The sequence below is a fragment of the Salarias fasciatus genome, chromosome 18 (genome assembly GCF_902148845.1).
Source record: "Salarias fasciatus chromosome 18, fSalaFa1.1, whole genome shotgun sequence".
Lineage (NCBI taxonomy): Eukaryota > Metazoa > Chordata > Actinopteri > Blenniiformes > Blenniidae > Salarias > Salarias fasciatus.
Genome location: NC_043762.1, coordinates 20,138,458 through 20,152,596, shown reverse-complemented (window position 1 = coordinate 20,152,596; position 14,139 = coordinate 20,138,458). Strand labels below are relative to the sequence as shown.

General features: G+C 50.8%; 1 protein-coding gene across 6 annotated transcripts in view; it reads left to right on the top strand.

The window, feature by feature from the left end:
- Positions 1–14,139, top strand: part of rasal2 (RAS protein activator like 2) — a 70,649-nt gene that overhangs the window by 54,812 nt on the left and 1,698 nt on the right. For 5 of the 6 annotated variants that reach the window (XM_030115716.1, XM_030115715.1, XM_030115713.1 and 2 more), the window contains 12 exons: positions 6,295–6,448; positions 6,909–7,007; positions 7,275–7,829; positions 7,931–8,075; positions 9,921–10,065; positions 10,931–11,170; positions 11,261–11,462; positions 12,204–12,403; positions 12,481–13,441; positions 13,511–13,648; positions 13,718–13,920; positions 14,014–14,101. In XM_030115716.1, coding sequence (XP_029971576.1) covers positions 6,295–6,448; positions 6,909–7,007; positions 7,275–7,829; positions 7,931–8,075; positions 9,921–10,065; positions 10,931–11,170; positions 11,261–11,462; positions 12,204–12,403; positions 12,481–13,441; positions 13,511–13,648; positions 13,718–13,920; positions 14,014–14,101 — 3,130 coding nt within the window. The remainder of the gene's footprint in view (positions 1–6,294; positions 6,449–6,908; positions 7,008–7,274; positions 7,830–7,930; positions 8,076–9,920; positions 10,066–10,930; positions 11,171–11,260; positions 11,463–12,203; positions 12,404–12,480; positions 13,442–13,510; positions 13,649–13,717; positions 13,921–14,013; positions 14,102–14,139) is intronic. The other variant, XM_030115714.1, reaches the window with a different exon arrangement.

Sequence of the window (14,139 nt, the reverse complement as noted above, 5' to 3'; positions counted from 1 at the left end):
ACTGAACAGTCAGCAAGACAAAATTGGCTAAATCCTCCGGTCCACTCACAGCCTGATAAATACATACTCCGCCCCGAGGCCGGCTGCTTTCAGGCCTGCAGTTATGTGTTCAGGATTTACAGGATGTCCACTGCAGGCACTATAAGCTGCCAGATGGCCTGTTTGACTACTCTTTTACTGCAATTTCCTCTTGTTTATGGTTGCTTGTTCCAACTTCCCCAATCAGCAAACCCAAATGATATGTGAGCATTAAAACAAAAAAAAAAAAACAGCCTAAGTACATGTGCTGGAGCTGGAAGTCAGCCTTTATGATGACATCTTGTAGTTGTGATTGCAGCAATGTGAAAGACAGACATTAACATTAAATACAAAACAACCCTATGTATATAACTGTGTTTCGACAACAATGGCTGCACACACAAGGACACTAGAAATGATGAGCTGCTTTAGTTTGCTTGCTTGGCCTCTCTTTGTTGAGAGAACACTACAGTATAAACTTTCAAGCTACTTTTTCGCTGTATTTTTTCATCACACAGGCTCACTTAATATCTGCTGGGTGTAAGAAATTTGTCTCTGCTGATCCAGACGATGTGCTTTGTTGGAAAAGTGCTGCTGGAGTCAAACGTGAGCAGCACTAGCAGTACTCTCGGAGCAGCTGCTGTTATTGTTGTTCATCTGCTCGCACACACGCTATTTACTGTGACCATAGCGTGCATGTGCTGTACGATGTGTTTCAGGAAAGTTGTACTTTCTCTCTGTTCACGAGGAAACAGAGGCTGGTGCATTTGGAAAACCTTGTGCTCTGGAAGCTGTTGCCCAAAGTATCAGCTTCAGAGATTCTCAAAGCTTCTGTCACGTAGCTGAACAGCCAAAACACAACAGAAGTTTACTTGTTTTTTTTAAAAAAGTTGTGCAAACTGTGGTTTAAATATTGCAATGAAAGAAGTTTTCCAAGTACTAAAAGCCATCACAGGGACTTTTTTTAACCCCCGAAGTCTCTGGTCGGTTGAAAGGTTTCAAATGTTGGTGGTTTTGTCTCCAGTGCCTAACTTATCTGGCCTTTATATGAGATGACTGACTAGCATTCGCTATATGTGATTCTTCTGCCTTATTAAAAAAACCTCCTGTTTACCAGCGTTGTTGTGCCTCCCACAGGGTGTGGTGAGGTGCACAGTGATTAGACATTCAATCAGAAATTTGTGTGTGTGGCTTTTTTCAGTTGAATCCATCAATTGGCTGCATTTTGACAGAAAATCGAGAGGATAATGAAGAATTATCAGGAGTGTATTTATAAACACTGATAGTGAATAATGATGATCACCCTTTGTTTTTAAGATTGGCTTAAATAATTAAATCTTCTTATTTCCACATTTTTGACTTCTTTAGTTTTCAGAATCTTTTTTTAAAAAGGTGCATTTGAAAATGTAAAACGGCGGACTTCTGCAGCCTCCAGCCAGCTGCTCCCTTCAGTTAAATCAAATATATCTGACTGTATCTATAATGTCCAGCCTTCATGTTGATCATGTAAGCTTCCATGTAAACGGCACTCGTCAACTTAATCTTTCACTTTCACTCAGAGCACAGTGGCAAAGATTAAACAAGAGGAATAAAAGGGACTTCATGTTTTTTTTCTCTGCTGATTAAAAAGTTATGTAAGGCTGATTTTAGGCTGTGCGTCTCAGAACTCGCTAAAATACAGAAGCAACTTTGATGCGGGGAAGGATGCTGTGCTGTTTGTGCGGATGTCAACTTGTCCGCTCCATAAACAAACTGAAACTTCAGAGATTCGGCAGTGCAGGGCACTATTTTTAGGGCCAGAGCTCTTTAATGTGACAGTGACGTTGCCAAACTTAATTAAGTCTCATTTATCAGCGTGATTCGTGCACTGATGTCTACTTGTTTGCAGTTTGACGTTAACAACAGTGACCGTGTTTAGTGGAGAGTAAAACCGCCGCGGACACTGCAGAGTTTGACATTTGCCAGTTTTACCAGTGGTGTTTCCTTAAGCTCTGTGTATAAATCTGCTGACCGACTCGTCTCCTCTGCAGTGTTGTCTCAGTGAACACATTTACAATGCAATAAGCTGTGATCAAAAACAGCCCAAGTTTAATGCTTATTCTCCTTCTACGGAGGGATCTGGTCTTTCCATCGCTTTTATTTATTTTTCTGATCGTCCTCCCTGAATTAGAGGCGTAATGCATTTCTAGTCATTGCTTTTCCTATTTCACCTGGCTGATTTGCATAAAACTCCCGGGACTTCAGGAACCTTTTCAGTTCTTTGAAAAGAAGTCACTGAAGTAATGGTTGTCGGTGCTTTTAGCCAAGATGTGGGTTTTGTGGTTAGTGATGGCGTCCTGTGTGAACTAGATTGTAAAGTGAGCGCTAATACTCCATGTGTATCAGTCTTGTAAGACAGCAGCCGCTTAAACCTGAACTCTCTTCTGCTGCTCTCAGTGTAAAATGTCTGACAGGCGCTTGCTGCGCAGGTGACCATAAAACCACTTCTCCTCTGAAATCCGCCGGTTTGTGGCTTTAGTTCCAAGCAGGCCGCCGCTCACACACTTGGGTGGGTCAAAGTGAAGGACAGCGTGCAGCGATGAAGGCTGCGGAGCCTGTGTGTGTCGTGGCGGCAAGCAGTCAGTTTGCTGATGTTCGCGTTCATTTCCTGCCTCGTTTCTGGCGGCGCTGTGTTTCCTCCGGTAACGAAACCCAATCAGCGAGCAGTCAGGAACCCTCTGTCTGTCTGGAACTTTAACAGAGTCACTTTTTTTCTTTATTAAGCAGGAGTTTGTCGGTTCCTCCTCCTCTTCCTCCTCTTATCCTTCCTCCTCCATTAATCCGGCCGGTCTTCCCAGCACTGGCTGGAGATGGTTTTACTGGCAGGCCGGCTCTCCTCTCCTACTTTCCTCCTCACTCCTTCACTCTGTCCTCACTCTGCAGAGGTTTTGTGGCTTCGTGCAGCTCGGGTTTGCAGCGTCGCTCGTAGTGTCGGCAGACAAGCTTGTTTTAAAAAGAATGACAGACGCGTCTTTCCTGGAAAACATTAAATCAGATGACAGATCAGTTCAAGAGCAGAAGCCCGCGAATGTTTTTATCATTCTGTTAATTTCTTCATTTTTCATTGGTCAAGTTTTATATTGCCGTTTTCCAAAAACTACAAATGCTTCCTTTATCAGTCATTATTTACAGTCTTCGCCAACGTAAAGTCAATAAAAGTTCTGAAATCAGAATAACGCTGTATCTCCCTCAGTGTGTATCTGGGATGTAATGTCACTCCATTATGATGTGGTTGGCTCCTCGGTGAGAGTTCTGGCTGAGTTTCAGCTTCAAAATGCACAAATGTCCACGTCGGTTGTTTGTGTGTCCTGACACGCACCTCTGCACAACATCTGTCCTCCGCTGTGTGTGTGTGTGTGTGTGTGTGTGTGTGAGGATGCTGATGCACAGAGAGAGCGAGCACGTACAGATTTATAGCTGGCAGAATGTCAGCCAGCTGGACAGGAGGATAATGCTTTACACACACACACACACACACACACACACACACACACACACACAGACTCTCAGTCCACTCTGAGCTCCAATTCCTGATGGACGGCTCGTCGTCTCTCCTCCGCAGAGCTCGAGCCGCTCAGCTCTCAAAAACCCTGAGATTCAGGTAGGATGCTGTCTCTGTGTGTGTGCGTGTGCGCGTGTGCGTGTTAACTATTTGGCCTTCATTTCTCAAAGGTCCAGGTGTTTCTTTCAGGAGTCCTCCTCTTGGATGATGAAGTGGTGAAAAGATTCTGACAGCTGAAGTTGCGCGTCTCCTTGTTTCTGCAGCTTCCAGCAGGTTGAGTGTTCGCTGTGTCGGCTGGGAGAGGAGACTTAATCTATGTGCTCTGATTGGTTACGTTATGTTTAGGTACAAAAAACTGCTTTGGAGGAAAATTCAGAAACATTTGACCGATGCTTGTTGATGCTTTGTTATTCTATAGAGGGAATTAATCATTGAATTAATAAATGCACAAGGTCTCTTGGAGCCGATTGCATGTCTGTGTGCGTCTCCCATTTACCCACCATTTGTCACGTTAAAAAATTCAACCAGTTTTCTGCAGTTTTCCCCGAACACCCTGCACGGTTCACAGGCAGTTCAGTGGTACGACGGGAGCAACTTCATGACTTTTTAAATATGCACAAAGCACCGTGTGAGGATTTTTCTTCCATGCGTGAACTTTTTCAGTAGTTTATCAGTCAAAGGTTGGCTCTGAGCGATACAGCTTGAATCTGCCCAGTCAGCGCTGCAGCTGAAGTCCGTACTGATGAAGCGGTCTCAGCTTTGACTGCGTCCGACCTGCTGGGACAAGTTCTCCAAGACAAACATCAGAATTCAGCCGCAGCAAAAGAAAGAGGCGCCGACGAAGGGTTTGTGTTCAGAGAGCTGTATTAGAAACATAAAACTTACCAGAGTAAGTCCAATCTGTGCTGAGGACTTTTCATTTTGGGAATGATGGCGTCCGTGCGTGCGCGTGTGTGTGTGCGCGGGCGCGGTCACAGCTCAGTACTATAAGTGCTTCCTCCTCCTCCTCCTCCTCCTCCTCCTCCTCCTCCTCCTTCCTCTGACAGAGTGGATCGAGTTTCCATCCTAATGCGGGAGACCAGCCCTTCCTGAAACTCTGCCCCTGCGTGTGTGTGTGTGTGTGTGTGTGTGTGTGTGTGTGTGTGTGTTTGTACGCCGTTAACAGGTCGAGCGTTTGTATTCTGAAATCCGTCTTATGTGATATTTATCGGGAATATTTCCTTTCGTTAATACACAGATTTACTGTGGCTGGGTGGAAAAGCGTTGCTGTGAAAGATTGCATAATGAGGCTTTGAACAAATTTATCTTCTGAACCAAATTGTGTATTTTAAATTCCTTCACCTCTGTTTTCATCCATACCTGCCTGCAGTCACCTGGATTAGTTTTCCTCTCCCGTCAGACTCTTCTGCAGTGATCGAATTAACCTGGTGCAGAATGAGAAAACCGTGCATCGACTATTTAATCGTGAAATCTTTGTTAAAAACACGACGTCTCTAAATGAGCCACTGGTTTTCACACAGCTGAGTGTGAGAGATTTTAATTGAACCTTAGATCTGTGTGGTTGATGTGTTTACTGCTGTCTGTGACACAAGCCTGATGTCGCAGCATCAGTGTTGATCTGAGTCCACTAATCCCGCTTTACGTAACTCATCTGACACAGCAGCGGGATTACACACACACACACACACACACACACACACACACACACACACACACACACACACACACACACACACACACACACACACACACACACACACACACACACATTCAGACTGATTATTTGACGAGCTGGTTTCCGGTTTGAGAGAATGATCACTGACACTGTTGAAACTTGAAAATCACTGAAGTTACTGTAAAACAGTTTTTCCACAAGATTTTGGTTTTTCTTCAAAGATTGAAATGTTGAGTGTTTGCGTGGACACACAGACGCATCAGCATGTTTGCACCTTTGAGACGGCAGCAGTCACCGAACTTTGATTTTAGTTGATCTGTTTATTTATATGCAGTGTTGAAATACTTTTTGAAAGCAACAGTGTAAAATGTGAAACATTAAAAACTAAAGGTTTTTGAATCGATAAGAACAATTGAGTGCACTTTGAATTGACTCGACACACAGGTATGAATTAATTAGATTTTGATTCAGTGTTTATATGAACAAATGATATTGATCCAGATTCACAGATGTAGCAGGAGTTTCTTCGAAAAGGAAAATAATTATCTTCATAAAAAGACTGTCTGGTTAATAAAAACCCTGGACGTGGTCTTCCTCTCATTGCTGTCCCTGGTGAGACGGGGCAGTAGTTAAACACCTGCCTCAGCTCTGAACTGCGTCACACCCTGCTGCCTAGCGCCCGTCCTCCTGGCAGACGGCGTTTCTGTGGAAATGCTCCCAGGGCCTCAAACGATTGGCCATCCCAGGACTTTTGTTTACTGAACGCCGGACTGTAGGGAAAGCTGGAAAATCGAAGGCGTTGCTCACCTCGACGGCGCTCCTGCTGCCTGCCGGAGGGTCGAGGAGGGAGGACAGGCAGCGGGAGGAGGGATGCTCTGGGGAACCCCCCTCGCCTGGCTCTGTGGTTGTTTTTCGTAGGTATTACTGCTCTCCTGCTTCACTGTTGGCAGCGACGGCGAGGAAGTTTTGCTGCATCAGAAAACACGGAGAGGAGCTGCTGCTGCAGCCTTCACTCGCTCAATCCTCATGTTTGGCTTGTTTTCTTTCCTGTCCTGTGCAGATCTCGTGGGCTCCCAAAGCTGAAGGAGTCGACCTCCCATGAGTCTTTGCTGAGTCCTGGCAGTGCAGTGGAGGCTCTGGACCTGAGCATGGAGGAGGACGTGTTCATCAAGCCTCTGCACAGCAGTATTCTTGGACAGGAGTTCTGCTTCGAGGTGACAAAAACTCTTATTTACATCTTACTGGGATAGAAAGAAGCAGATGTTGGTGGTAAAATATATCTGATTAATGCAGTTTACTGCTGAGATGCAGTTCATATCACCACTTGGTTTTATTCTCAGGGAAATATCTCTGCATAAGTAATTGAAGAAATTCTTGATAAAAAAAATCTATAAACTTGTAATCATTTGTCCACTGGTTTTTGTTCTCTTTTTCTTATCAGATTATGTAGTTTCAACAATAACCTTGTTGAACTTTCATTTTTATTGGTTACTAAGTGATTGTTTATTTTACATCAAGGTCAAAATAACAAAAAAAATCCAACAAGCACTTCATCAGCTTTAAGAAAAAGAAGCAGAGAAAATAAAAGTCCAGTTTTCCCTGTCTCTACTCCATGTTTGGTTTGACTTGTTTGATGTAGCAGGCCTGATGTTCTGACGTTCCTCTCCATGTCAGGTGACGTACTCCGGCGGCAGCAAGTGTTTCAGCTGCACGTCGGCCTCCGAGAGAGACAAGTGGATGGAGAACCTGAGGAGGACGATTCAGCCCAACAAGGTGAGAGGATGAACCGGAGGATCTGTGCTCACTGCTTCGTTTCCACCGCTGCTTTACGCTTCGTTTAAAGCTTCAGACACGTCCAGCAGCGCTGGCTTTGAAAAGTGCGGTAGCTTTCGCACCGTTTTCCGTTGAGTAAATCACGTTCAGCTGGAGCCGTTTCGCCACGAAAAATCAGCACCTTCTGCTGCAGAGATCCTTCCAGTCTGAGACGGTTCATCCTTCCTCTAGCCTCATTCGTTTATTTGTGTGTGTTCGTGTTTTCAGGACAACTGTCGGCGAGCCGAGAACCTGCTGCGACTGTGGATCATCGAAGCCAAAGACCTTCCGCCCAAGAAGAAATACTTCTGCGAGCTGTGTCTGGACGACGTCCTCTACGCCCGGACCACCAGCAAGACCCGCCACGACAGCCTGTTCTGGGGCGAGTACTTCGACTTCTCCAGCCTGCCCGCCATGCGCAGCGTCACCGTGCACATCTACCGCGACGTGGACAAGAAGAAGAAGAAGGACAAGAACAACTACGTGGGCCTGGTCAACATCCCGGTGTCGGGCGTGACGGGCCGGCAGTTCGTGGAGAAGTGGTACCCGGTGAGCACGCCCACCACCAGCAAGGGCAAGGGCGGCGGCCCGTCCATCCGCATCAAGTCCCGCTTCCAGACCATCTCCATCCTGCCCATGGAGCAGTACAAGGAGTTCGCAGAGTTCGTCACCAACAACTACACCATGCTGTGCTCGGTGCTGGAGCCCGTCATCAGCGTCAAAAACAAGGAGGAGATGGCGTGCGCGCTGGTGCACATCCTGCAGAGCACCGGCAGGGCCAAGGTCGGAACCCGGCGCTCGACAGTCCGCTTCAGATCCACCAGAGGGGGGAAAACGCTCCGTGGATGTCAGATGTGCCTTTAAACATTTTTGTCGTTTCTCAGGACTTCCTAACGGACCTGGTCATGTCCGAGGTGGATCGCTGCGCCGACCACGACGTCCTGATCTTCAGGGAGAACACGCTGGCCACCAAGGCCATCGAGGAGTACCTGAAGCTGGTGGGGCAGAAATACCTGCACGATGCACTTGGTGAGCGTCACTCAACCCTACAGCGTGTGTCTGAACACACGCCTGCAGCTGCTTGTGCTTATTTATGAAACCCTGATTGGTTCTACATGTGTCTGACTCTGGCTTGAGCCACTTCCTCCTTTTTTATACAAACAGTTTATGAACTCTGCAGGAAAGACGTCTTCCTCCTGTTTGGAGAATCCGTCGTCATTACAGTAATCAGGCCAGAACACAGACATGCCTGTCTCCTGTAGACGGTACAGACGGCTCTCTGACACGTTTATCTAAACACAGCTGATTATTTAACAGTCGGTACAAACTGGTGAATTATGTCCTCCGCTGAAACTTTCCGTTCATCCATCTTTAATACCTCTTCTAATGCGGATCCCAGCTGATTCTGTCATGAAAAGAGGAAAACTCGATTGTCTAACTTCACACCTGTCAGGTGGAGTTTAATGTGAATCAGTATTTCAACCACATGTTATCAATAACCTCTTGACTGAGCTTACTTGAACACATCATTTTGACAACAAATACCTGTGAAAACATTGATTAATAATCATGTAAAGAAGACCACACTGCAGCAGCATCATCCTCATCCTCTGCTTGACTCCGCCGCGTTGAAACTTTCTGGGACGCTTCAGAGGTTGAGGAGCAAGAAAGCGAAGCAGCTTAAAATAGTTGAGTGTGACAGAAGAAGTTCGAGACCTGCAGGATGAGCGCGGCGCCGCCTTTCATCCTCTCAACTGCTGATAGTACAGCGAAAAACCACCAGGAGTTCGGAATCACAAATGTCCCCCCCCCCCCCCCCCCCCCCCCCCCGTTGATATTTATAGCTTCCTATCTGGGAATAGATGATCAGCTCCTGCAGTGTGTGTGTGTGTGTGTGTGTGTGTGAGTGTGTGTGAATCACGAGTCGCCTGCAGGTTTCCTCTGTCTCGGCATCAAAGATTCAGCGCAGCATGTCGGCCATTAAACAGTCGTTAAACGCCACTCCAGCTCCAGACGCACTCGGAGACTTGTTAAAGCCTCACGGACACAGACGCTGTAAAAACCCAGCTTCTCTGCAGACAGTGAACACATCGCCATTTATTAGACAGCAAAACCCAAACCTGAAGGCGTGTTTAGAATCTAAAGGCCCGTCTGTGACCTTTAACCAAAGTTAATCAACAGTCTGTATTATTATTATTATTACTAGTATTATTATAGGGAGCATCTCATTGTATCTACAGGAAATGTAAACTTTTCAGTTTTATTTAATTATACAAACTAAATCACTTTAATTTAAATTTTACTGTCTGTAAAATATGAAATGTTAATAATTTTGTATAATTTTATCAACTTTTGATACGGAAAACTAAAATAGTCATGATTATTCTGTAATACGTTACTAAAAGCACGTCTTCGATTTCATTGTGTTTCATTAATGTGCTTATTTTATTACTCGGAGGTTTTTCTCTTTATATCTGAGGATTTTCTGTCCCACAAATAAGATTCAGGGTGATTAAAGATGCTTGTTTCATTCTGAAATGAGTTAATACTGAACCAACTACAGTCAATAGCATTAAATGGCTTCTGGAAAATGAAATGACATAAAGAGTCAGAGCTCTGGGATCTGCAGCGGTGATTCTGGAAGGAAGCCCACCGAACACTCTCTCACTGTGTCTCCAGGCCGCCGTGCAGCTGGAAAACGTGGTTTTATTAGAATTAGAAATGTATAAATTCATCATTAATAAATGTACTGCTGTGAAACAGAAAGTAGATTCTCTGAACCTGGTTGATTCAGTAGTTTGGAGCCAGGTTTGGATTATCTGGCTGTTCCTTCGTGTGTTTCCTCATTCCGCGTCTGCTTGCGTCTCCGTCCAGGCGAATTCATCAAAGCTCTGTACGAGTCGGATGAGAACTGCGAGGTGGATCCCAGCCGCTGCTCCGGCGGCGACCTGCCGGAGCACCAGAGCAACCTGAAGATGTGCTGCGAGCTGGCCTTCTGCAAGATCATCAACTCCTACTGGTACGGCGGCGGCTGCTCCGCACAAACCCAAAACGTGACCGCATCAAAGGCTTGAGCTCTGGAGGCTCTGCTGCTCCGCCGGAGAGGTGCGGACGGCGCCCCCTGCTGCCGCGGCGCCGGACCGGCAGCAGTGAGTCAGCTGAGGCAGGCTGGATCCCGGTGAAGCCGCTGCTTCCCGTTTGACCTTCAGCCCGCAGAGTTTCGTTAGAGTCGCAGCAGATGAGGAGGCGTCGCCGCCTCGGCTCACTCCGGTCACTCTGAGAGGCAGCCGAGTTTGACATGCTTCATCAGCGCGATGAAAAGATGCTTTTAGAGGCTACAGTCGATTGAATTTCACTGAGGTCAGTCCGCTCTGCCGTTTGGATCGTTCTTCCGTCGAACCGTAGGAAAGGTGTCGGCAGAGCAGATTCTGACCCGCTTCATTCTGAGCTCGGCCTCATTCAGACTTCTGTTGCATCAAAGAGACGAAAGCAGCAAAGAAAAATGATGTTCTGAGATTTTTTTCTCCTGACTGATGATTTTAACTCTTTATAGAGTAAAGACAGTTTTCATAACAAATGTTTGGTTTCATATAGATCGAGATTTATCGAAGATCTGTTGGAAGCACAGAGGAATCATCTATCATTATTGTTCTTTTTTTAAATTTTTATCTCTGAAATCAAAATAAAGGAAGAGTCTGTCATGAGCAGGTCAGTCAGGGATTAAAGACGGGATGAGTTAATGTTCAGCAGCGCTCGCAGGAAGCGCCTGATGAGGAAGTAAGCGACATTATTTCTTCCCTCCAGACGTATTAAGAGGTCTGAGGGGTGGATAAGTGTTTCAGAAACCGGATCCTGACGCTCGGCGCCGCTTCCTGTCTCCACAGCGTGTTTCCCCGGGAGCTGAAGGAGGTGTTTGCGTCGTGGAAGCAGCAGTGCGTGGCGCGCGGCCACCAGCAGGACATCAGCAAGCGCCTGATCAGCGCCTCGCTCTTCCTGCGCTTCCTCTGCCCCGCCATCATGTCGCCGTCGCTCTTCAGCCTGATGCAGGAGTACCCCGACGACCGCACGTCCCGGACGCTCACGCTCATCGCCAAGGTCATCCAGAACCTCGCCAACTTCACAAAGTGAGTCAGCGAGGCGCCGCCCGCGTCCCCCTGCCCCCCCCCCCCGGCTCCAGTCCGACCTCCTGAATTTTGCCGTGCGGCGTTTTTCAGGTTCGGGAACAAGGAGGAGTACATGGCCTTCATGAACGACTTCCTGGAGCACGAGTGGGCCGGAATGATGCGCTTCCTGTCGGAGATCTCCAACCCGGAGACGCTGTCCAACACGCCGGGCTTCGAGGGCTACATCGACCTCGGCCGCGAGCTGTCGGTGCTGCACGGCCTGCTGTGGGAGGTGGTGTCTCAGCTCGACAAGGTACCGCCGTGTGTGTGTGTGTGTTGTGGAAACTGACACACATCTTGCAGTGTGTTTGTGTTGATAACGTCGTGAAGAGTGCGAGATGTTGAGCAGGATGAGCCCTGCAGGCGGATCAGGTCGTCAGTCATGTTGGGTTCAGACAGTTGGCGCTCATGGTCGGTTCTGATCAGCGGGTTCAGTTCTGAGCTCATTGATCAGCGATCGGCGTCTGTGTGTGTCTTGACTCTGGACGAACACCAGGAGGTCACATCAGTCCATTTAACCACATTAATGCCGCGCGGCTGAACCTCACAGCATGGCCTGAACTCCCAACACCCCCCAACACCCCCCCCCCCCCTCCATCTCCACCCTGCCTGCCTGGAAGCCCCGCCCCCCCCTCCGCCCGTCCCCCCCGGAGCGGCTCTGCATGGCGCTGCTGTGCCAGATGTGCTCTTATCCAGTAGAAGCATGTTGTTTTTAGTGGATTTTGGTTTTGTTTCCATTAAGTTTCCCTCATGTTTTTTTCCTCCTCTCTTCCTCTTCCTCCTCTTCCTCTCCTCCACCCCCCCCCCCCTCCCCCCCGTTCCTCCCCCCCTGCTCACTTTCTGTTGTTTGCCACCATGTTGGTTTTTCTGCTTTCCTGCCACCACATCCACCACCACCGCATCCTGGTGCTTTCATTCAAATCACACACACACACACAACACACACACCCAATACACACACATGCGCACACACACACACGCACTGCGACTCCAGGGTGAAAATTCCTTCCTGCAGGCCACCGTAGCGAAGCTGGGCCCGCTGCCGAGGATTCTGGGAGACATCTCCCGCTGCCTGGCCGCTCCGACGCCGGTGCAGCAGCAGCTGCGGCGCTTCCAGGATCATAGCTCCGCCCACAACATCAGCGGCAGCATGTCGTCGGGATTACAGCGAATCTTCGAGGACCCCGCCGACAGGTGACCGTCCGGACGCTTTGATTGGCTGATTCACCGGTTTCCTGATCAATAAACGGCGAGACTCTGTCTCCTTGCAGCCGCAGCGACGTCCGCAGCCTGCAGTCGCCGGTCGGCGAGCTCATGGAGGGCTACGGTCGAGGGCAGCGCCCCCTGCTGGCCCAGCAGCATCCCTCCGTCCGCAGCAGCTTCTCGGACCCGGAGGAGCGAGACGCCCTGCTGCCGAACGGCCGCAGCATCTCCCTGGTGGACCTGCAGGAGGCGCAGCACCCGCACGGCCCGGCGCCGCCGCCGCCGCACCACGAGGCCCCGCCCCGCCTGGGCCGGGCGGGCTCCCAGGCCTCCGTCGGACACGGCCCGCCCCCGCCGACCTTCCCCCACTCCAACCCCGTCACGCCGCAGCCGGCGCCGCACCAGGCCAGGGCGGCGGCGCGGGATGCGCAGCCGCAGAGCGCGCCGCAGGCGCGGCGGCCGCTGCACCCGTCGCTCGGCCAGCAGCGCAGCCTGCAGCCGCTGTCCTTCCAGAACCCCGTCTACCACCTGAGCAACCCCGCCCAGCGCCCTGCCCACTCGCCGCGCCGGGACTCCAGCTCGGAGAACCTGAGCACCGAGAGCTCGCACAACAGCCACAGCAACTCCGACGACTTCGGCAGCCAGGCGGGGGTCAAAGGTCGCGCGGCCTCCAACAGCAGCCTGGACGAGCTGGGCAGCCGGCGGAGCACCCAGAGCGAGGACTGCTCCACGCCGCGCCGCCGCGCCCCGCCCGACCTGCCGCCCGGCGCCGCCACGGCCGTCGCCGTCCCGCGCCAGAGCAGCACGGCGGGCACCGCCCACATCGTGAAGGTGGAGCAGCAGAGCCGGGGAGGGGGCGGGGCCCGGACGCCGCGCTCCCACCCGCACAGCGCGTCGCTCCGGAGCAGCAGCAGCGCCAACACCGAGCCCACGCCCACGGCGGCGCACGCCAGCCGCCAGCAGTCCGCCTGCTCCGCGGAGAACATGGCTCCGCCCCCGAGGAGCGCCGCCGTCAAGCCGCCGCCTCCGGTAAGGCGGGGTCCGGCTTCACCCGGCGGCGGGGAGCCGGGCGCCTTGCTGACGTGCGGCTGCGTGCAGGTGGCGTCTCCGGTGGAGGCTGTGGCGATGTCCCCGGTGGAGCGCACGGCGGCCTGGGTCCTCAACAACGGCCAGTACGACGAGAAGGAGGAGGAGGGGGCGGAGCCGAGCCGGGAGGACGGCCGCAACACCGAGAAGGTAACGGGACGCCCCGCCTCGCCGGCCCGTCGCCGCGACGCCCGGCTGACCTCCCCCGCGTGTCGGCAGTACGAGACGGAGATCTCCCGGCTGAAGGAGCGCCTGCGGACGTCCGGCCGCCGCCTGGAGGAGTACGAGCGCCGCCTGCTGGCGCAGGAGCAGCAGATGCAGAAGCTGCTGCTGGAGTACAAGAACCGGCTGGAGGACAGCGAGGAGCGGCTGAGGAGGCAGCAGGAGGAGAAGGACAGCCAGATGAAGAGCATCATCTGCAGGTGGGCGGCGGCCTTCATCGTGTTCGTCGCCGTCATCCGGGTTTGGCATCCCATCGGCGTCTCAGGCTGACCTTTGCCCCCCCCCTGCCGCAGGCTGATGGCGGTGGAGGAGGAGCTGAAGCGTGACCACGCCGAGATGCAGGCGGTGATCGAGGCCAAGCAGAAGATCATCGACGCTCAGGTACGTAGTACGACGCCGCGGCTGCACCCCCCCCACCT